Source organism: Colossoma macropomum, unplaced genomic scaffold, assembly GCF_904425465.1.
Source record: "Colossoma macropomum unplaced genomic scaffold, Colossoma_macropomum, whole genome shotgun sequence".
Lineage (NCBI taxonomy): Eukaryota > Metazoa > Chordata > Actinopteri > Characiformes > Serrasalmidae > Colossoma > Colossoma macropomum.
The window spans coordinates 15646868-15670530 of record NW_023494786.1 but is presented as its reverse complement, the minus strand read 5'-3'; the positions used below and the strand labels follow the sequence as shown (position 1 = coordinate 15670530).

The window sequence follows — 23663 nt, the reverse complement described above, 5'->3', positions numbered from 1 at the left end:
ACTGACCGTTATGTTAATGTTACTCATCCCACATGAAAACCTACCTATTTCCCTTTGCTATTTTTGAAAAATAAACTGATGTACTCCTCGGCATGAAGTTAGTGCTGTCACCTAAAAAGGTAAGCCACAGTTGCACTTGAAATCCATTTCTTCTTGCCTTTTTTTTTATTTTGAGTTGTTTTTTTTTCCTTTTTCAGTTATCTGGATATCCATTCGCAAACTCTAAGGGATATTCAAGAATCAAAATTAGTTGAATTGCACATCCTACTCAGTAGTGAAGCATTATAAACCGTAAATTCAACGAATCTTACAAACTTCATTAGAATGTATGATGATTGTGCCTCGCAACAGTTGCTGTGAAAGAACACATCAGCAGGAGGAGCATGGATAAATCGATCAAAATCTTTCACCTGTGAATCTGTACCTGTGTGACATTGTACTTGAAGAGAAAAGAGGTCATAACCTTCAGTTGCCAGCGTTCTCCATCGTTTCATTCGCCAAACTGAAGATGAATACAAAACAAAACCAATAAAAACCTGTACAGCAGGCTGTAATGAAAGAAGATCCAAAACAGGAAGTGATCTCCTGCCTCCATCACTGTACATGCTATCAAAGCCCCCGAGCACAGGGCAAACCCTGCTCCTCCTCATACCTTTGATTTCAAAGCCTTATCTGAAAGCTACAAAGCAGCAGATTGCTTTTTCTCCATGGCGATGTGTGCCTGAAATGGCCTGCGTGTGATGTCAAGGTCTTAATCAAGCGTCCTCTGTGGAAGAGCGCACACACGAGAGAGAGAGAGAGAGAGAGAGAGAGAGAGAGAGAGAGAGAGAGAGAGAGAGAGAGAGACTGAGAGAGAGGGCTCCCTCATATCACACAAACATGAGGAAAGGTCAAGGATCTCTTCCTCATTCACAAAATAATCTCACAAATAAAACAACTATTTTCAATCAAACTCTCTACACCTACTGCACGCTGCAAACAGAGCAGGGCCGAGGGTCGTCAGAGCAAATGCGCAATGCTAATCATCTCTTTGTTATTCCACAATGTTCTTGACCTTTTTGAGGAGTGAACTCCTTTTTAAGCGCGGTGTCCATTTATGGGCACCTTTCCTGAATTTGTTTTTGGGATTGGAGAGCAGGTCTTGAATCAGTATTCTCCATATCTCATTGTTTTGTCTGTATGCATCTGCATTCTGCAGTTACACTGTCATTAAAAAAACTCTAATCTGCAAAATCATAACTTAACATGAAGGAAAAAAAGACACAACAGGTACTAAACTGTCATTGGGGTGGTACTTTCAAGCGTTCCTCTTCAGCACCAGTTAGGGAATGTCATTGTACCACATTTGAAGTGTCTCGACCCCAGATTTTCATTTTATTTTTTCTATTTTAAAGCGTTAAGTTCTGAAATTTTACATTTACATTTTACATTTATGGCATTTGGCAGACACTCTTATCCAGAGCGACTTAAAATTTGATCATTTTACACAGGTAGGCGAAGGTAGTGTTAGGAGTCTTGTCCAAAGACTCTTACCGGTATAGTGTAGGGTGCCTGCCCAGTTGGGGGACTGAACCCTAGCCTACAGCATAGAAGACAGAGGTGTTACCCACTACACTATTCCAACCCGCTATGAATTGGTACAATGCACCTTTTCCCCTGGGAACGTGAGTGTAGTGTACCTTTAAAATGTATTTAAAATACAAATTGGAGCTTAAGACCGTTGTTACCTTTAAGGATACATCTGCACCTTGGTTTTTTGTTATTGCTGACACTAACATAAATGTGCTGTAATTCAATATTAATACTTTCTTACTCTTAGCCCTTTAAAACAAGTGGAGAAATTCAGTGAGGAATGTGACCTTTCAGTTGACATCACATTTGTGGTTGTAAGTAAAGGAGGGGATAGTGTGTTATGATTTTGAACTGATAAACTTGTGCATAGTCTTGTTTTGGCTTTAGACTTTTGCCATTGCTTTCCACAACAAACAGAAACAAATAGAAACATGCTGATTCAAAGCTTTCAGCACAGATAAAAATCTAACTAATTGTGTAACAGTATAATTAAAGATTATAGAGAGATTATAGTTGTAATCTCGATCTGTGCTCCTTAAGATATAAACAAAGGGGTTTGATGTGAAATGCTCCATTGTAGAGATACTTACCAAGCCAGAATTGTTCACAGTGGTGGTGATAGCCAGACGTCTAAAGTGTTTCATGCCTCTAAGAGCTCATTCACAGAAAGTTGTAACAGGAAATGGTTATGAATGTGCTGCCTGATGCCTGAGACGTTGTTTTATGATCCGTTTGCAATGAGCTTTTGGCTTAAAGCACATTTTTTAAATTCATTCATGGCAGAGAGCGACACGCAAGGTGTTGTAAGGCAAAATGGCCCCCAAATATTTTTTTAATCATAACTTTTTTTCAGAATTACCACCTTTTTGAATATTACCATTACCACATTTTTTTACATTGTAATAAAAAATAAAGTGGCTATATTTGTCATGGCCCCTGGTTTCTATCGCCACCAGTGTAAAGAAGTCTGAGTTGGTAAGTTTCTCTATAGTGAACAATGCAATTTCACATCAAAACCTATTAATGATTTTAGTAACAACTTGAAATAAATAACTGTATGCTTTTAGTTTTAAGATCTGTTCATATCGCTTCAAAAAAACCTAAAGGCTTGCTTTTCAAGGTCCTTTTGACATGGAATGTTCATGCAATGTCAAGTACAACTAGCATTTATAAATGGTTCAAAAAAGAAAGTTTGAAAAAAGAAATATACAGTTTTTTATGACTATATACTGTAAACATGCATAAGAAAGCAACTGTCCTTCTTTTCCCATTAAGAAACTGTCCTCTCAGGACTCAGGAATAAAAAGCCATTAAAAACAGACATGCCCATGCACACACTTTTGCAGGTAGTTGCTGGGATTGGCTGGGAGATATTAACCTAGGGAAGGAGGGGGTGAAATAATCAGCATGTTTATTAATTTCTGTGCCGGCTGGGCTCAGCTGGAGATTGCAGTGGGACTGTGGATATAATGTAGTTTCAGCAACAGAGTACGCCCCTTAACACTAGCATTATCAACCTAGTATAACCCTCGCCAGCCTCTGAACAGCAGCCGAGGTAAGAGCACTGATAACATTCAGCTTTACAAAGGGACACTGGCTATTAGCGAGATCCCATTCAGATCTCCCTGTCACAATATCCTGTCTCATTAATGGGAGCATAGAAGTGCTCTGGGTTTTGGGGTGGGGGGGTGAACAAGAGGAGCAAGGGAGAAAGTCAGCAGAGAGAGAGAGACAGCGAGAAAGAGAGAGAGAGAGAGGTGAAGAAAAGAGAAAAGTCTTTTGCTGCTGTGCAGAAAATAGCCCACAGTTTGGAACATCCAATATAAGCTCCCTGCTGAGAGTTTTATAATTGAGAACACCAACCGAAGGGACTTCCATCTGAGCCTGGGTGGGAAAAAAAAAATAAAACAAACAGTGAACCGGACCCTGCTAAGCTGACACTGTTTGCATATCTTGACTGATCTGAATAATTCAGTGCTGAGGTTGGCATGGGCAGAATATGAGATTGATATTAAGAATCGTAATGAGGAGTATCCATGTTGAAGGTCACTTCCAGAAAAGAGTAAGTGCCACTGTAGAGGACTCAGAGAGGGCCTCAGTGAATCTGCATATACACTTGTTGCAGGTTAAATAGCTATGCTTACCTTCTAGCTATACTCACTGGCCATTTTATCAGTACAGGTGCCATGTCACAGAGCAGGGGTGCACAACTCCGGTCCCGGAGGGCCAGTGTCCACCACAGTTTGGTGATTTACCTGCTCCAACACACCTGATTACACTTATCTATTAATTGCCAGATTTAGTGGATGTGTTTGAGCAGGGAAACCTCCAAACTGTGCTGGACACCGGCTCTCCAGGACCAGAGTTGTGCACCCCTGCCATAGAGGAACCACTTAAGAAACTTTTAGTAGATGGTTCTTTAACTAGGAACCACTCAATTGAAAGGTCCTTTAGGGAACCAGAAGTTGTTCTCCCATGGCTTTTTGGCACATTTATGTTTGAGTGTAAGGCCCAGTCCCATTTCACCTCTTGCCCCTACCACTTACCCCTTACCCCTCCTTTTTGGGTGTTCAGGCCTAGGGGTAGGGTGTCCCAATTTTTGTTGAGATAGAGGGGTAGGGCGAAGTGTTAGGGCAACACGGCCCTCCAACGCAGGTGTTTTAAATGCACATTCAAAACGGAGTGTTATGAGAAAAAAAGAAAAACCAGCAAGATGGCTGAGCAAGCGAACAAAGAAACCCACAAGTGTGAGTATTTTCTCCATTAAAATATTATGATAACCATTGTATTATCTTAGTTTAATGTCGTTTCAATGTATTATGGTCCATTTCTTCATAACAAGCATAAAAATCTCTAGTAGTATTCTAATGTCTCGGTAGCTAGCTAGCTAACTTTCCCATTCCACTTTAAATGGTGCAGCAGTTACATTCTGGTGCCTCAGGAGAAATGCAGCACCATTTAAGGTGGAACAGGAAAACTCAAAAAAGACTTCAGCTTCATATCACAGAAGAATCAGGGCTGGGCGATAAAAAAATAATTGTCGCATCCCCCCTCTTATGATTCCCCAAAGTTAATTAAAGCCCAGCAGCGAGGTTGCTGATGTTTCCCACTCCCCTGCTATCACTGCAGACTGCCAGGGTTGCCTACAGGGCACCGCCAGTAGCCTGTTAATGAAATAATGTTCTTTTTATTTGAGAATTGTCCCATTTCGTATGGAAGATTTCAACCACTACAACTTGTAATTCAGTCCCAAGAGACAAGGTGACACTCGAAAACAAGGGGTAGGGGTAAAAGTAAGACATGGGATTGGGCCTAGGTGTATATATATGTAAGAGTATGTGTACTTACACATAATACTGTGCAAAAGTCAGAGACCAACCTTCTTATATCTAATTTCCAGTCAAAACAGCCATTAAATACAAGTTCATCCATTTTTCAGGAGACATTTCTAAGATTAGAAATAAGATAGTCCACTTACATCATGAAGGAGAAAGTCAAAGGAAAACAAGTGAAAAAAGTAGTTTCCAAAGTAAGAGTTCAAAAATTATTAAAAGATAGAGAAAAAACTGGACTCCTAACAACCATTTAAGACCTGGTAAACCACCAAGACGATCCCCACCAGACGAACAGCACTTAAAGCTTTCATCTATGAGAAAGAGAAGAAGATCAAGCTCCACTCTTGCTTCAGGTCTGAAAAACTCCACAGGTGCTTCTGTCCATCTTTCCACTGTGAGAAGACTACTCAACACTGTAACTCTGAAAGGATGTGTGGCTGTCAAGAAGCCAATAGTGAGAAAAGAAAACAGACGAAAAAGAACATTTGTACTAGAACACTACAACTGGACATCTGATTTGAAGGGTGGTCTCTGACTTCTGCACACTACTGTATGTACATATATTCCTGTACATCCTCTGTGTGTTTATATATAGCTGCTCTTTTCTGCAGCATATGTACACTTGCCTGCTCATTACCCCACCATTCTACAAACTCCACTAAACTCTGGGCGCGTCATATGTCAGTAGTGAGGTGTGACGGGGCGGAGAGGCAGATGCCAGTGTCTGCCCGAGAGGGCAGACAGAATCCCTATCTCAGCACTCATGGCTCGTGGCACATTGGGAAAAAGCGAGCCTGTAGCAGGCAGTGTCAGAGCAACAGAGGAACACCTGGGATTCCTGTCAACACAGGCCTGCTGTGTCATCCTCTCCTCCACTCAGCCTCTCCAACACCACGCGCCTCTACATCAGCGGCCTTCACGTTGACATTGACCTTTCTGCTGCAATTAGCCACTTAATCAGCAATTAATTATTAATATTAGCAAAACCAACAGGGCTTAGGGTTGTTTGTCTCGCTCACCTCATTATCATCCACTAATGACCAAGCCAGCATCTCATTTCCACTCCAAAGAGGAAACGGGGCGATTTGTGCTGAGATTTCAGGTGCTGGTAAAGGGCACGGACAGATGCTGCTCAAAATATTCCCATGAAATGCTTAAAACGCATTTCGTTAAAATGCTAAAAGGTACTTCTGGAGGTCTACCTTTTCACCATGCTGAAAAAGCAATGCATTGTATCTACATGATTCACGTGTGAACATCATCTCCACAGGAATAAAACACTTTACATCAACATGTTCTTTTTCAAATGTAAATAAACTGGACAACAAACTTGTGCAGCACTGATTGTGCTAGTATACTTTATTAATGTGGAAATGATAAATCTGAATCAAGTAAATTCAACACATTTTCAGTGCAGTGTATGTGTTATTTGTAAAAAGTACAATATTAGTGCCCTTAAAAATGTTAGTACGGAGACAAGCTTGTGACATACAGTGTAAATAATAATAATAATGCATGGCCATGACTTAGTAAAGCATGTGAGCGAGATAATTAAGGTGTGGCCATGGCTTAGTGAGGCATGGGAATGAGATCCCAATGCATGACCATGACTAAGAAAGGTGTGTGAATGAGATAATTAAGCCTTGGCAACTGCTTAATAAGGCATGATCTCGTTCCCACGCCTTACTAAGTGGCCATGCTTTAGGATCTCGTTCCCATGCATTAATACGGCGTGGCCACACACATTATTTATACATACATTTATTTATACAGGATGTCACCAGCAAGGCTTCATACATTACTACTATAGTACTATTTTACATGCTATAAAGTTACCACAAAAAGTCATCTGAGTAATCTAACTCTTTGTCTTGTTACTCTGCAACGCTACCCCAACACTGACCTTAAAGGGCCCATATCATGGAAAACTGATTATTTTTTATTGCTTTTCGACATAAAAGAGTTTGATGTAGCATGTAAGAATTGTTGTTTCAACAGATACCATTCACTCCCCAGTGCATATAGTCCATATGAAACTTAACTTGCAAAAATAACCCATTTTGAATGAACTGTTTTTATGATGTCACAAAAACCAGTGCACTCACATATATCCACCTATGCAGCCTATAATATTAGCTCGCGTTTACACACCCAATCGCAGACTGCTATTAGAATGAGACTTAATTCAAGGCAGCCAATCAGAACAGAAGTCAGTTACATGTTTCAGCCTTACAGGCACAGTAACAACTACTCTGTTTAATTCTAAAGCATAAACAAGGTTGGAAAATGGTCATTTAGAAACGTATCATGACTGGATTTGTTTTATAAACATGCAAATCGCATAAGTATACCACAGGGAAAATATATCCAGTCATATGCAAAAGTTTAGGCACCCCTGGACAAATTACATGTTTTGTGAAAATGTCAACACAACCTCTACAGAGAACATACTTCTTCACGTTTAACACACAATTAATGTTTACTTTCTGAATTCAATACATTGGGGGAAAATAAAGCATAAATTGTGGCCTGTGCAAAGCTATGGCACACTTATATTTTTCAATCTTCAACATTTAATGTTTTTTTATGTTAAACTCAACAAATTAATAGAAATTGTGAGCTAATATTTGCAGAAAAATGACTTATTTAAGTTTGTTCTCCGTAGAGGATTTGTTAACTTGCTTTCAACAAAAAGTAATTTTACCAGGGGTGTCCAAACTTTTGTATATGCCCTTTAACAGAGCACAGCAACGGCACCACTGTTCTTTTCTGGGCATCATCAGTGTGACTAAGCTGACAGGCATACTAAGTTAGAAGCATGACGTCTGGAAAGAGCGCCACACAATAAGAATGGCACACAGTACATCCTGACATGCTGTTAATTACTTATCAGCATGAGGTGATATGTTGTGACTTCATACCTGGAAACAGGAGAGGGGAGGGATGGAGGGATAGGATGTGACCTGAGAAAGGCAGCATACACTGGCTTCTGCTTTAATCCCATTGTGATTCCCAGAGTGTCCTTGTACAAATGAGCTGCTCGGCATGCAGGGAAGTCTGAGGCGTCTTCCATAGCTCTGCAGTAATTGAAGCTCAGCTATGTGATAAGAGGCAATGCTCAGTCAATTACAACAGATACTTGTGGACAGGCAGAATCAGAGGCAAGTCAAATTGGAAAACTCAAATGAGTCTCTTGCTTGTTGTTGTTTGCTCTGAAGTAATTCTTATAGGTCAAGATCTTGGCTGTGTTCAGGTAAAAACTGTAGACAAAGCAATAAAGGGGAGCCGAAAGCTCTGCTCAGTTGTTACAAAGTTGCAAAAAGTTTTATTGTGTGCAGAGTTTTGCAGCTTGGCCTCCAAGATAACAGCAGCACTGTAAAAAAATATATACATATAAAGAGGAATTCCACTGACTTCCCATCATTTCTGCACAATTACATGGTTAAGATGTAAAACAAATCATTTGATTTGAAATGTTTTCTTCTGTAGAAGTGTACTGAGTCAGAATTGTTTACAGTGGTGATGATAGGAACCAGACATCCGATGAGTTTAATGTCTCCAAAATCTAGCTCACAGAAAGTTCTTACATAAAATCATTATGAATACATTGCTTAATGCCTGAAATATTACTTTATGATAGTTTGAGGTTTTGGCCTAAGGCTTATTTTTAAAATCCACTTTCAAGATGTCTGGTTCATATCACCAGCACTGTAAAGAAATCTGAGTCATTAAGTTTCTCTACAATGAACCATTTCATATCAAACCACTCAGAATGACTTTATTTTATGTCTCAACAGCTGAATTATGCAGCTAAAATCTGTGGAATTCCCTTTTAACTTGTAAAAGGTTTCAACCTGGTTGCCTTAACACTAGCGTCAATCAGAAATTCTGCACTGTGACTTATTTCTGAGTCAAAAACAGTATCACGGAGCTAGCTAAGCATTTTCAGTTGATGATAGGAGGGGTTTGGTGGAGAGAGAGGTGAAACATGACATCACTGTTTAATAATGTTTAAAAAATGTAAAACATAGATTATTGTTAACTTACTACATGAGGCCCAATCAACTGGCAAAATTGTATGGTTACTTATTTTTTGAAAAGTTAAAGCAAGTCATTTTTACAGCGTATAGTTAAAATTACAATGGCACAGCTGATTATGGGGATGTGCTCTGTGAGATGTAAATGCTACAAGAAACATTTCACATTTCCTTTTTCAATTATAGTCAATGTCAGTGTTATGAGTAAATAAAAAGCCTCACAGCTATTAAATCACATGACAAAACGTCAAGATGAGACGAGATGAATCTCAACAGTGCTAGACGCAGCCGTACAATAGTTTCCAATCAAATGTTCAGTCAAACTATCAATTCCTTGCATTACCGTCTCAGTGAACGTGTACTGGCTACGCGGTAAGGTTCACGCCTACTCTCTGCACTGCAAAAACAAAACCACTGCGCCTCTGATAACTACAGGCCAAGTGTAATCCCAGAGCCAATATATCCTACAGTGCTAAGCAGATGCAGGCTGTTTAAGTGTCTCTGGCTGTTTGAGGTACAGACTCGGGGGGGATGAAGGTGAGGAGAGTGGCTCTGTGAGAAGAGAAGATTAAAGAGAGAGAGCGAGAGAGAGAGAGAGAGAGAGAGAGAGAGATTGTGAACAGGTGCGGAGGGTAGAGAAGCCGAGCCACAGGTGCTCCTCTCTCCAGCTTTCACTGCATGCCCTTGTGCGTATTACTAACCGCCATTCACTTCTTTCTTCCATCTGCCCAAAGAATGGACAAGCTCCTTTTCCTTCCTTCCAGGTTGACCCTTTTCGCACAAGGGTTATTATTTCTGTGTAATTTCATGCCACAGATTTTAAAGGGCCCATATCATGGAAAACCTAAATAAAAACTCTAATGCTAAAGTTTCGTAATGTCTCAGTCACTCCTCAATCCAAAATGTATCGTTCACTCCCCAGCATGATCCATACATGGAAACTAAGTTGCAAAAACAGCCCATTTTCAATTAATTGGTTTTGTGATATACAGATAAATATATGTATGTGTATGTATGTATGTATAGTCAATCATGTAGCAGCAGTGCGGTGTATAAAATCATGTAGATATGGGCCAGCAGCTTCAGCTAATGTTCACATACAACCATCAGAATGGGGAAAAAATGTGATCTCAGTGATTTTGACCATGGTACGATTGTCGGTGCCAGACGGGCTGGTCTGAGTATTTATGTAACTGCTGATCTCCTTTTCAAGTGCAACAGTCTCTAGAATTTTACTCAGAATGGCACAATAAATGTAAAACATCCAGTAAATAGCAGTTCTGCAGACAGAAATGCTTTGTTGGTGAGAGAGCGATCAATGGAAAATGGCCAGACTGATTTGAGCTGAGAGAAAGGCTATGGTAACTCAAATAACAATTTTTCCAAAGCATTGTACAATTGTGTGTAGAAAAGCATCTCAGAATGTATAACATGTCAAACCTTTACGTGGATGGGCTACAACAGCAGAAGACCATGCCAAGTTCCACTTCTGTCAGCCAAGAGAAAGCTGAGACTGCAGTTGACACAGGCTCACCAAAACTGGACAGCTGAAGACGGGTAAAATGTAGACTGGTTTAATGAATATCAATTCCTGCCCAGGCACACAGATGGTAAGATTACAATTTAGTGCATAACAGCATGAAACCATGGACTCGATCTGCCTTGTGGCAACAGTCCAGGCTGGTGGAGGTGGTGTAATGGTGTGGGGAATGTTTTCCTGGCACACTTTGAGTAACTTAATACCAATGAATCATCACTTGAATGCCACTACTTGAGTTCTGTTGCTGTCTATGCATCCCCTCATGGCCACAATTTACCATCTTCTAATGGCTACTTCCAACATGAAAATGCACCATGTTACAAAGCAAAAGTCATGTCAAACTGGTTTCATGAATATGAGTCACTGGATCTGAATCCAATAAAACATCTTCGGGATGTGGTAGAATGGGAGGGAACGCAGCAGGAAAGTGCACCATATGCAATCATATCAACGTGGGCCAGAATCTCAATAGAATGTTTTCAGAATCTTGTGGAATTGAGGCTGTTTTGAGAGCAAAGGGAGGCCCTACCTAGTATCAGTACAGTGTTCCCAACAAATGCTCAGCGAGTGTGTATGCAAGAGTTTTAACAACCCTCATCAAATGACATGCTTTGCTGATTTTCTAAAGCAAAAAATTTAAAAGCAAAAATGTTTCCACTACAAGCAACAACCTTAAATATGGCATTTAGAGGAGAACATCGGTTTATTTGCTGAATTTACCATATTGGAAAAATGGGCTGGAGGTTAGGGAATCAGCCCTGTGACCGGAAGGTTGCCAGTTTGATCCCCTGAGCTGACAGTATGTGACTGAAGTGCCCTTGAGCAAGACACCTAACCCCCAACTGTTCCTTGGGTGCTGCAGATAGGGCTGCCCGTCGCTCCGGGCAAGTGTGTGTGTGGTGTTTCACTGCATGGATGGGGTCACTTAGTGTCATGACCTTTGTATTTGTACATTTTATTTTTTATTTTTTTCCAAAATTGAACTCAGCAAATAAACAGTAATTGGGCATTAAAATGTGCAGTGAAGTGCATTCTCTGTAGATGACATGTTAAATTATTTTCAGTTAGAAAATCAACTAAATATGTCATTTGACCATGGATACACAGACTCTATGTCCATCTATTCAGACGTTTAGTCTTTTAACACACTCATTCATGCTGAAGTTATAAGAAGGCTACGAAAAGTTATAAGAAGCTCAGACTGCTTTTTAAATGAAGCACAATACAGGGTAGCCAATCAGAACAGAGGTCATTTACATACATCAGTTATAAAGGCACAGCAACTAAAACATCCTGTTTAATTCTAGGAGATAAAATGATGTCGGAAAATGATCATGTAAAAATGAATTGTGACTTACATAAACCCACACAAACATGGATTGTGGGGAAAAAATGAAATGTAAAAGTTTAGGATATGAGCCCTTTACAAGCAAACCTTTTATTACAATTCAGAAATGGATTGCATGCATTTCGGTTGTTTTGTTTGTCTCAAGCAGAAGATCTGGGAGTGACAAAAATCAACATTTCAAATGAACTGAATTCATTTAGGAACAGAATACACTTGTCTTCAGATGTAAAGCTAGGATTTCGAAGGTTGCCAGCCAGAGCTCTGTCCTTTGAATTCTTCATTTCAGTGCTCTGTGTTGACCTGCCAGCACAACAGACCAAGTATGGACTGACAGAGCTGCTCCAGACATGAATGTGATATTTATATACAGAGCATATGATCATGCAAATAAAATTTCAAAATATGTTATGATAAAATATGATCCTCTTACTTTAAACACACCATCTGGATGAATGAAGCTGGTAAACAAACGCTTGTGACAAGGTATACTGCTGTTTACAATTTTTAAAATAATTATTAAAAACATTTTAAGGCCTTGGCAATACTGCACGAGCGTTAAAGCAATAGCTTGTGCCATCTGTAAATATTTGAACTGTAAAGCCAAGGTTTTTTGCTGTATATTCAACTTGATTTATTTAAAATACATATTTATACACACATAATACATAAAATACAAAGACATGTTTGAAGTAAAAGTACAACTGTCAAATGTTACCTCCTATTAATATTTCAGCACCTTTTTTGAATAATAGCACATCTTGCAACATTGCATTCTTTGTTCTTTTCATCAAATCTGCTCAAGTAGACAGAAAAAAATGATATTCTAGCACTTCTGGAGGATAATATAACTCCTGGATAGAGATGGATAGCATAAAAAATGAGTATTTTGCATGACTTCATTAAGTTAATTACAGTTGTTATTGATGCAGCAAGGCAAATCACAATGCATGGTTACATGTTAAGAATAGTTATGGCTAAGAACGAGGATGCCATGATGCCATTACTATCATTTCAACAACAAATGAGATGTCATATCATTTACTGGTGGAGGTGTAAGGTCACCTCTATAAGAAAGGAAAGAAGATACGTGTTCTGAGAGAACCGAAAGTGGTTTCTAATAGATTTCTGTTATATATAAAGATTCTGAATGTAAACAACATCAAGCAAGGTTTTTTAAAACCTGAAGACAGTGAAACACTTAAAAATAGCATGCAGCACCGAATGTGATCTGAAGACCTAAAATCTCTCCAGATCTTGCCTAGCTACTGAAACCACCTCCGTAACCGTTTCCTTTCCCTTAAAGCCCCAGTCTAGATGATTAGCCTATAGATCCTATTTTGGTCTGGAGTTGCTGTAGGCATGATGGGTTTACACGATGCCAGCTATATTGAAGTATATAGATTGAGTGGGCTGACACTGATCGATTTGCATGCAAATGAGCCCTAAAAAAACATGCAATATGGAGCTTAAAGTGGAACCTTTCACTGCTTTATATAACACAGTGGTTCACATTTTGGTTTCTGTGCTTCATCACTGAGTTCTTGCTATGAGTCCTCAAAAGTATATATGATCTTTTCAAAACAATTTGGGCAGCTTATTTTGGTTTGGGGTTTACAGTATAAAGTCCCACATGATATACCTTTCTGTCTGTACATCTTTTTGCAGTTCTGATATTAGTGTGCAAATAGTAATGGTAATAAAACTTAAGCAGCAGGCCTTGAATTTCTTTTGCACCAGAGAACACATGGTGGCCGGTTCATATTCTGCATGATGTACTAAAGAAACTGGCTGGTAAATCAGACTGAATTGGATTGGATAGACTGGATAAGAAAGCTGCACCTTAATGTTAAAGCACATGATTTCAAAGGCACCACTTTTGGTGACTGGGGTAGACTTTGCTTTCTGGAGTGGGATGAAGCCAATGGATAAGACTCAATAATAATAGTAGTAACAATAATAATAATAATAATAATAAAACCTTCAACTTTATACAGCACATTTTAAAAACAAACTTAAACCCTGGTACACAAGAAGATTAAATCTAACTAAAATAGAAAGGAAAATGATAAACTAAAGGCAAGGAAAAGGATAAACTAAAGGCAGGTAAAATTAAAAAGAAATAGAAGACCCGCGGCCTGTCTCACGAAGCATGTTCACCTTAGACAGGATTCCTGTCAGTTTCAGCATCACAACACCTGACAGATGAACACGCAGTGAACTCATTTTGTGGTGGTGGGTAACAACTTTCTCTGTTAATCTAGATTTAGATATTGTGAATAATCCTAAAATTTACTTTTTATATAAGTCAATGGAGCCAGACTTTTTTTGCGAAGTAATTTTGGGCCATTTATTTTGGTCCATTCATTATGAAATTTACACACAATGTAAAGGGTAACAGATATTTACTGAAAAAAAAATGGAGTTGCAAGGTTTGGTTCTGACAGCAGCGAAATCCTGCAAAGTTTTGTTGCTCTAGCTCGAAAACTGCAACATGTGCAAAGAAAAATGTAGAACAATAAACCAAAAAACAATTAGTTGACTTTATCAAGTCAACTTAATTAACAAAATAAGAAAATGTAATGTGCTGTCATCCAATTAGCTACTTACTATTGCAGTTTATGCAGTTACTGAACACTCGTTGCTGTTATTTACAGACTCACTGTAATTGGTCTAAATTTGTCGTTTCTATGATACATTGTTGAACGGTCTACTAAGTACTGATGATACCCATTATATGCCCAGAAAAGCGCATTGTGATGTTTTATCACTAAACAATAACATATAACCATAATGCCTGTGCCTGCTTCCTAATGGGCCCTGCAGAAACTGGGGCTCTACATGATACCAAAAAAAGGTTTCCCTTCAAGGACCTAAAAAACTCCAAATTTATTCCACCTTCACACACCTTCTCTAAGGCTTAGGGACATGCACCAGCACCTATGCTGCCATGACAGACACCTCAGCTTCAGCTGGCCTTCCTCACACAGTGCTGCCCTGACACATCTGCCCATGGTTGAGTGGTCAGCTGGGCAGGGTAATCAGGAGCTACCAGCTGAAACGGAGGAGATCATCCAGGCCTGACGCATAGGCCACTGCCACACACACAGCTCAAGGTAAACCAGCAGCCTGGCCCAGTGACAGTCTCAGGAAAAGACACACTTTGATCACACACAAATACACACATCATAGTGTGACATTCGTAGAGGATAATGCAAGCATTTGTGTGCAGAGCCTGCATTTACACAACATCTCTTTTAACCAGACAGGCTTTCAACATGACCTTACCATGGACATCACGTGACGGTTATCTTTGAAATACACTGTTTCATGTCTTCTTTCTGTATGTATAGCAAGATATGTGTCCACACATATCCAGACACACCTTCTAATTACTGAATTCAGGTGTTCAGTGGTGCACACCTTATACAATTTCCAAAGAAAAGCACTGCCAACAGAATGGGACACTCTGGAGCAGCTACGTGAGTCTTGTTTGGTCACAACCTTCAGACTTTTCAGTTTGGTCTGAACCAAAACAGCAGGTGTGAAAGTTGTCTCAGACCACAGTCCTAACCAAAAGACCAAAATTTACATTAGACGTACACTCCTCTATAAACCAATCAATGTCAAGTGTAGGGAGACACAACCCATGTTGGTGATGATGACAAGGGCAATGCAATGTAAAACCAAAACTACCCGGATCAAATTTATACAGTGTAACAAAAACATGAACCTTGGTTCAGACCTTGGTCTGGACTTTAAGTTGTGAAAACACCCTTAAATCACCCTAATCAGCGCCAAGCAACTGGAATTGGGGCACAAAGCCCCTCAGCATTGGGCTGTGGTGCAGTCCACCTGTGTTCTCTGGAGTGATGGAACTCCATCCAATATCTTTGGGATGAGCTGAAGTGGTGTTTGAACTGAACATCAGTACCTGACTTCTCTAATGCTCTTGTGGCAGAATGCAATCAAATCCTCCCAACAATGTTCCAAGACCAAGTATAAAGCCTTCCTAGAAGAGTATTTGCTATTACTGCATGAAATGTGTGCCAAATCCCTATTAACAGCTTTGATTTCAGAAGAAAGGTTGAATGAGCAGGTGTCTACAAACTTTTGGACATATACTGTAATGCAGAAACTGTAGAGAGGTGTAATTAATGCAAGAGTGAATCAATTCAAAGTGTCTTATTTTCAAGCATGCTACAGTCTAACAAATATAGGAGCCAAGAAGAGTTCTTTGGAGTGATGCCATGGAAGAATCACTTTTGTTTCCCTTAAGAACCATTCAGTTGAGTGGTATGAATTATAATTTTTAAAGAAAGTCCAGGGAACCAAAAGTATCTCTATGGTATTGCTCCAAAGAAACCCTTTTCGGCACCCCCAACTTAACCCTTGTAAATGATTAAAAATTACCATGCAAAGAACAGAAGCCTTGTTTTATCAACAATTAAACTACAGTAAATAAACAGCAAAGGTTGCAGTGAAGGCAAAAGCATATGCATTGATTATAGCCAGAAGTGTCTCAAACTTTCATGTTTAGGCCCCAGGCTTCAATTCATTTGCCATAGAAGAATCTGACACAATATTAAAATGTGCCAAAATATTAATAGCCCTACTCTTTGTTTTGTTATCTAATTCCAACCATGCTACTGTCTCAAACATGTAGCAAGCCTTGAATATGAATATATGCAACATGACTGTAAATAGATATGCTGTATGCAACAGACCCAAAACCGTACCATTTGTTGTTTCTCGGCTGTTGAAGCAAAACTCTATAATGAACAGTTTTTGTTTACTATAGGACAGATACATTATTCAAATCCCACTGAAATCTCCACAAACATTCTGGTTTTAATTTGTACCCAGGCCAACAGACAGAAGGGAAGCTAGAGAGTGTGGTTAGCATACAGAGCGGACACTGGACCACTTTCTGCTTCATCTTCACTTTCAAGTTAAACTTTCACATTTCAGTGTTCGATATGACATTTATCACATCATCACAACACAAAAAACAAAGCATGTTGTACTGATGCTTTATGAAGGAAGGAAACCTCAAAAATGCAAAAGCACTGCAGTAGAACGTGGGGTTTTGTTTACAGCTCTGTCGATCATTTCCATTTGACAACTGCAGTTACTAGAGCATAAATTTCCTTTCAACACCTCCAGTACTCCAGTACAGTCTGGATAACCCATTTCATCTGAAAAACTGCTGTTTTTCTATTTTTCATGGCGTTTTTAGAATGACCCCTGTCTCTTCAGGGCCCATGAAATTGTTCTGTCGCCACCTCTGGTGCTCCTGTCCAGCCTGAACTGGACAGAACAGAAGAAGCAGAAAAACAAATAGCACAGCACACAAGCACACTTCCCTGCCTGACCATTCAGACACATCCATCACATAAACTGAATGTGCACATGGCCGTATTGGGGTCATCCATTCTGTCCCCTTATTTTGCCAGTCATTACAATTTGGGTGCAATCAAGTATGACTAAAAACCTTTGTGAAACATGTGAGCACCTACTAGATACCTTTTATGGAAGAAGGCTGCAAAAGGTGGTCTACAGGAGGTTTACGAGCTGTGAATGGGTGGGGCCTCAAAATAATTTATTATTTTTCAGCACGATCAAAAATTAGTAAACAACAGCAGCCAATCAGCTCGTGGAGAAATATCTGAGTAATATGAGCGACTGTCTGCAACGGTCTTTGATTCGCCAGCGTGGAAAACATTTCATTTTCGAGCAAAATTATATTTAAGCTTGAGCTTTGGCCATCACACACAAACGCGCGCGCGCGCACACACACACACACACACGCGCGCGCGCGCGCGCGCACCCCTCCTCTTTCCCACACTTGCTGTGTGTCGATTTCCTGACAAGCGTGTTGAATTGATCGGTCTGTTTCTCTTCGTCCGTGCTAAGTACGGGAGAAAAAACCCGGACTGCTCTGCAGCTCACCAGCCTGCAAACACGTCGAAACGGAGCTTCTGCCTGAGATCTGCTCAGCGAAGCTGGGGAAAGTTTTTGGGAGGTTAAATATGATTCCTAGAGACGATTCGTGCATTTGCTTCGATTAAATTGAAGCCTGTTCCTTTGAAAGCCATTCGGCTGGCAAAGCGTGTGATCTGTACGTTTTCAGGTGAGGCGCATTAATGGCAGTCTCACCTTGACATGCAGCGCAGCTCCACTCATTCACGCACATTAACTCTCCACTAACTCACATATATACAGCTTATTATCTGACAGCAATCAATAGCTGTAGAGCTCATATAACTGTATACACTGCTCTACAGCAATGCAACCCATTCATCCCAGTTTAATGACTGTTTCCAATAATGCACAAATCTAGAAACCCATGCAGAAGTATTTCATCCTGCCAGACAGCACGAGGCTCCAACCAAAGGACGAGTCAGAAACTGCAGTGCGGCACCCACCGTGAATATCTTAATAGTAATATTTCGTTATGTGATTGAATATTTCATCCACGACTGTGCTGCACGCGCTCAGCTCAGTCCACACTGCGGCCGCTAGAGCCGCTATTCCAGGGCAGAAATGGACAAACCTTAACGCTGGAAGAAGTTACAACCCATTCCAACAACTCTCCGAGCTCGTTCACCAGTAACAGCAGTTATACATCTGCTTAAAGAAGAATATCCACTCACAGCCGCTAAAACGGCCACGTACGGGTGAACTAATAGCCCTAACAGTGTCCACGCACTCCTCACTCAGACCCTCATTCAGTTCCAGCGAGCTGAAAGCCAAAAGCAACTTGTGCGGATTGCATAAGAGCGAGTTATTAAAGTTGGATGCGACTTACCCCGTTTAAACATGTTGGAAAGTGTTGATTCCTATGACGCCCCGCTGGGGTTCATCTATTCTCGTACTCCAGTCCCAACGCGCTTTTCTTCACTGTGGCTACGAAGCAGATGTTTTTAAGACACGAGTCAACGGCTCTCAGCTCAGCATGTTCGTGGCGGACACCGAGAAGTCCGGCAGCTCTGTGGGAGTTCAGGCAGAATCTTAATGGAGTGGATCTACAGGGGTGTGTAGTCTGCTCTCATCCATGCGAGGTCCCTCCTGAACACTGAGCGCAGTCCGGTCACAAGACACATTTCTGCAGTCCACAGTCGCTCCTCTTCCCGTCCGAGGTGCGGTGAAACAACACGCATACACACACTCCGCTGCCTCCTCTCCACAGACTTACCTCCGTTAAAGCATCGCTGTTTCAGCTCTGCAGCTGGGGGACGAGGGGAGACGGGTGGTAGGAATCGGAGATCAGACCGAGGTCCATTGCTTTACGCGCACTGGCTCAATAGTTGGAGAGCAGCAAAAGTGGAGGGAGGGGGCGTTGCTTTTCCCACCCGTTTTCAGGCAATCCCCGCCTCTTTTTCTATGATTGGTTAATAGTTCACACACAAGCTGTCCTCCTGGACTAAGACTGGATAGTAGTTCATAATATTGCGCTAGGACCGATTGGTAGATCGTATTCTCCTCTAGGATTGGTTAGTTTTTCATATGATAGGATTGGCTAATAGTTCATGATACTCCATTAGGGTTGGTTAATAGTTCATGATCTACTATAGGATTGTTTCATAGTTCATTGTATGTTCCAGGTTTGGATAGTAGTTGATATTCTGTTCTAGGATTGTTTAGTAGTTCGTATTCTGCTTTAGGATTGTTTAGTAGTTCATATTCTCCTCTAGGATTGTTTGGTAGTTTATACTCTCCTCTAGGATTGTTTGGTAGTTCATATTCTCCTCTAGGATTGTTTAGTAGTTCATATTCTGCTCTAGGATTGTTTGGTAGTTCATAAAATTGTGCTAGAAGTTTATAATCCTGTTCTATGATTAAATTTATACTCAACAGACTGTTTCTTAGTATGAACAACTAGTCCAGAGGTCTCAAGCCCTGGTCCTGGAGACCTACCTTTCTGTAGAGTCTAGTCCAGTGGTCTCCAACTATGGTTGTGGAGATCTACCTTTCTGTAGAGTCTGGTCCAGTGGTCTCCAACCCTGGTCCTGTAGATCTACTTTCCTGCTGTCTAGTTCCAACCACAATCTGCTACATCAGCTCCTGCTAATAACTTCTTCAGAGGCTCTTGACTGGCTGGATCAGATACTTTTGTTTTAGGTATGGGTTGGAAACAACATGTTAAATGCAGGTTAGAACTAAACTCTGCTTTCAGCAAATCTTGAGGCATGACTTGCACTGAAGAGCTGGTTTATTTATTTATCTACTTATTTGAAAATTATGACAAAACAGATCTGTAGATCTGTTGTAGTTGTAGCTGAAAACCACAAGACCCCGTCCTGGATCTCATTGGAACATTTTAACTCATCATCCCCAAACGTGCTGCCTGTTGCATTAGTTTGACTCTGCTTTTGTATTTGGCTTTTATTATGTCATTTTTAGCTATTTTCCAAATGTGTCTCATTAGATGTTTGACTTTTAGCTGACTTTGTTTATGGATTGGTTTTCTTTGCTTAGTTAATTAGAAGGTGAATGAAAATTTTATTGAAAATTACCTGATATATAATATTACTAACTTGGCTAATTCTGGGAACAAACAACTGATCATGCTGCTGAATCTTATTTGTGAGCTGAGCTAAAAATAGCAGGAATGCCCATCTCTAGTTTGAATATGTCTGAGATAAAAAAAAAATAATAAAAAATCAATGCAATGATTATTGATGCTGAAGGCCTACTGTATGAGCTGGTGTGCACTAGATAAACATGCAGGGAAATTCAGCCCATGGTAGGGGTGTAACGATACACAAAATTAAACAATGAATTCAATACAATACAATGGTGTCTCAATGCGACACTCTAAAGCAAAAAAATGAAGAATGGCAGAACATTTGCAGGTTTAATGAGATTTTCAAGTCAAGATTCAAACAACTTTTGATATCTTCTGTGTTAAAAAGTTCAAAAACACCTCTAACAAAAACAAAACAACACAACAGAATTTATAATTGATTAAAATATATGTATGTCCTTTAGAGGAACCTGGAGAAAATGTCTAATAAAATTATGAAGATAAAATAAAATAAATAAATGAAATAAGAAAAAAAGCTATGACATTATTGTGACATTATTGTGTTTCCTAGAATGTTTGAGATGTTTGGATAAATTCATTAGCATTAATGTTTTTATTGTGATTTCTGAATGTTCCTGCAGTTTATGTACAGTTTTCCTCTAACATTTTTGGAATGTTTTTTTAAGGGAATCCTCCTTCTGAGTTTGCATGAAAAACTTTTCCATCACACTCTTCCCAGGAGGTTCATAATGTTCCCAGAATGTTGAAGTCTTTAATATTGCACTAATATTCCCTGTGAGATTGCATGAAAAGTTTTGCTGATGTTCTCTGGGCCTTCCCTTGGGCTTCATAAAAACAGTTATCAGAAAAGCTTGTAGCTGGAGCATATTATTATGCATTATTATGCATAATTTCATTTTCTCTTTTCAGTTGAGTTTCATGTGTGGATTATTCATACAGCCAACTTGGAGACACATCAAAAATGTTCTTTTAGATTTGATCTCTGTTTCCAGAAACTTTAGGCATTCTGGCTCAGTCAGTGTGTTGCTGCTACAGCAGTTTGAGATTACAGACACATCCAAACATTTCTTTTAGCTTTAAACTGAGCTGTTAATTCAGAGATTTTCATCCATATAGTTGTGCTACTGATCAACAGGGCAGGTTTCATGCCTGGTGTTCATTTGAAAAACGGTTTGCTTTTTCACTTGTTTGCCGTTGGTACACTGACTGCAATAAGAACGACTAGTGCTTTTCTTTTTTTAATAAAAAGGCCTTGTTATCTGCTTTCAAAACCTTCTGTCAGATGTATTGGAAAAAAATAACCTTTGTACAATTGTCTGTTATTGACACAAGAAAATAACATTCTGTAAGAACTTTCTGGGAACATTTCATAATTCATAAACCTGAATGGAACATGAGGAGTACATCAAGAAAAACACAAAATAATATTTGATTTATTTGAACTTTAAATGCTCTGTAAATTTTTTACTTTTGTGAAACTTGACAATGAAACATGGATAAATATTTATCAAGTGTGCTAACCATGTATGAAGACATTGCAGCTGGAGCTGAATGTACAAAATACTTGTAGAATATTTTGCATATTAGCCTTGCCAGTAAAGTGATTATGCACTAGAGAGTGAACTGTTGAGTAGACACCAATTAAGCTAATCATAAACTCAATAACCACTTGATTTTACCCTTAAATCTACCTCCTTAGCTCTTCATGGCAATCTAAGGGTGGTTTTCTCCAAGGACACCCAGGGATGGGCTGAGATTTGTCACTGTACTGGTAGAGTCGCTCATTCACACAGTTTTAGGTCTGAAAGTGATACTAAAGCTCTTTTACAGTCAGACTGCTTCACACTGAGGAAAAGTGCAATTTGCAAATATAATAATCATATCTAGGCTGCCTGTGGTAAATAATGAAGAAATGAATGCCTGTGACTAATAATATTGCAAAGTTAACATAGTATGCTTGACTGTTTTATAGGTATTAAAAAAGTTTAAAATGTTCTTAGTTTTAGTTACCTCTCAAAGTGGTTTCCTTCCTTTCATTCAAATTTTATTTACATTTTTATAGTTTTCAAGGTTAGTTTCAGGTCTATGTGGTTATTTTAAGTACCTACTTTTATAAGGATAGCTTTAATTATAGCTACTTCAAAGGGCCCATATCACATAAAACTCCTTGCTTTTTCAAATAAACGGGTTTTGTGTATTAGGCAAACATTGTTAAAAGGTACATATAAAATGTCTTACCACTGTACTGCATGCTGCACCAGTGCTCTATACTGCATGCTACTCTTCACAGTTGTATGCAATACAGTGTCCAGTATACGACAAAAGCCATGTGCTGTACTACAGAAAAGGGGTGCAACTAGACCGTCAGCAACTGGGACTGAACCAATCAGAAGCATCTCAAGACCGGCCCCATTTTCCTCAGCTCTCTAATCACTGCTTTGCAACTGTTGTTATAGCTGCTTTTCTGCTCTTTTCCAGGCCAAGTCTTAAGCAATCTGCTGAGTTTTGAAAGATACCATCACAGAAAGGAGGATTTTGTTTCTACCCATCTCCAAAGCCCAATATAAACCATCAACTTTGGATTTGTCTACGTGGTAAACCTGTGGTTTCCAGACACAACTGTTTTTCTCTGTTTGCAAGTCATTTCATTTTCATTACATTTGTAGTTGGTAGTACAAGCTAATCTGCCTGAATAATAAGCAGTGCCACTCCACACGTGAGCCTGAAAAGCTGATGCTGAGTGGATTGTTTGGCCGATACCAACTTTACTAAGTTGCTGTTTTAAGCAAGTTACATTTATTAGATAGACAAAGTAACAAAATCCAATTCAAGACCAGAATAGAAAGCTGTAGCAGGACCAATTATTTCCTTTCATTTCACGCATGTATCCACCATGGACTAAAACTTGGGCTATTTAACTGTTCTGAACAAATGAGGCAGTTATTTGTTATGTCCTCCTGAAATGGCCGTGTCGCATTTTGGGATGCAGTAGATAATGAAGATAGCTTTGGCTGAGTGCTGGAATATTTTGTCAGAGCAGTACATACTACTTACTGCTTTTGGGGAAAATAAGTAGACGGGCAGTCTATAGTAGGCCATTTCAAACACGGCCACAGACACGTACATACCATTCACTCCCCATAAGGAGTATACAGGGCAGCTTATCAGAACAGAGGTCATTTACATATATCTGTCTTTAAGGCATGACCTGATTAATTCTGAGGGATAAAGAGATGTTGGAAAAAAGTCATATAATATATATGAAAATATGATGTATTTTTGA

At 39.5% G+C, this 23663-nt stretch overlaps 1 protein-coding gene across 1 annotated transcript in view; it reads right to left on the bottom strand.

Moving 5' to 3' along the window:
• The window catches only part of rtn4rl1b (reticulon 4 receptor-like 1b), a 201741-nt gene extending 182631 nt beyond the window's left edge, over positions 1-19110 (bottom strand). The window contains exon 1 of the mRNA XM_036562064.1: positions 18641-19110. Coding sequence (XP_036417957.1) covers positions 18641-18653 — 13 coding nt within the window. The 5' untranslated portion in view covers positions 18654-19110. The remainder of the gene's footprint in view (positions 1-18640) is intronic.
• Positions 19111-23663: the final 4553 nt, after the last annotated feature.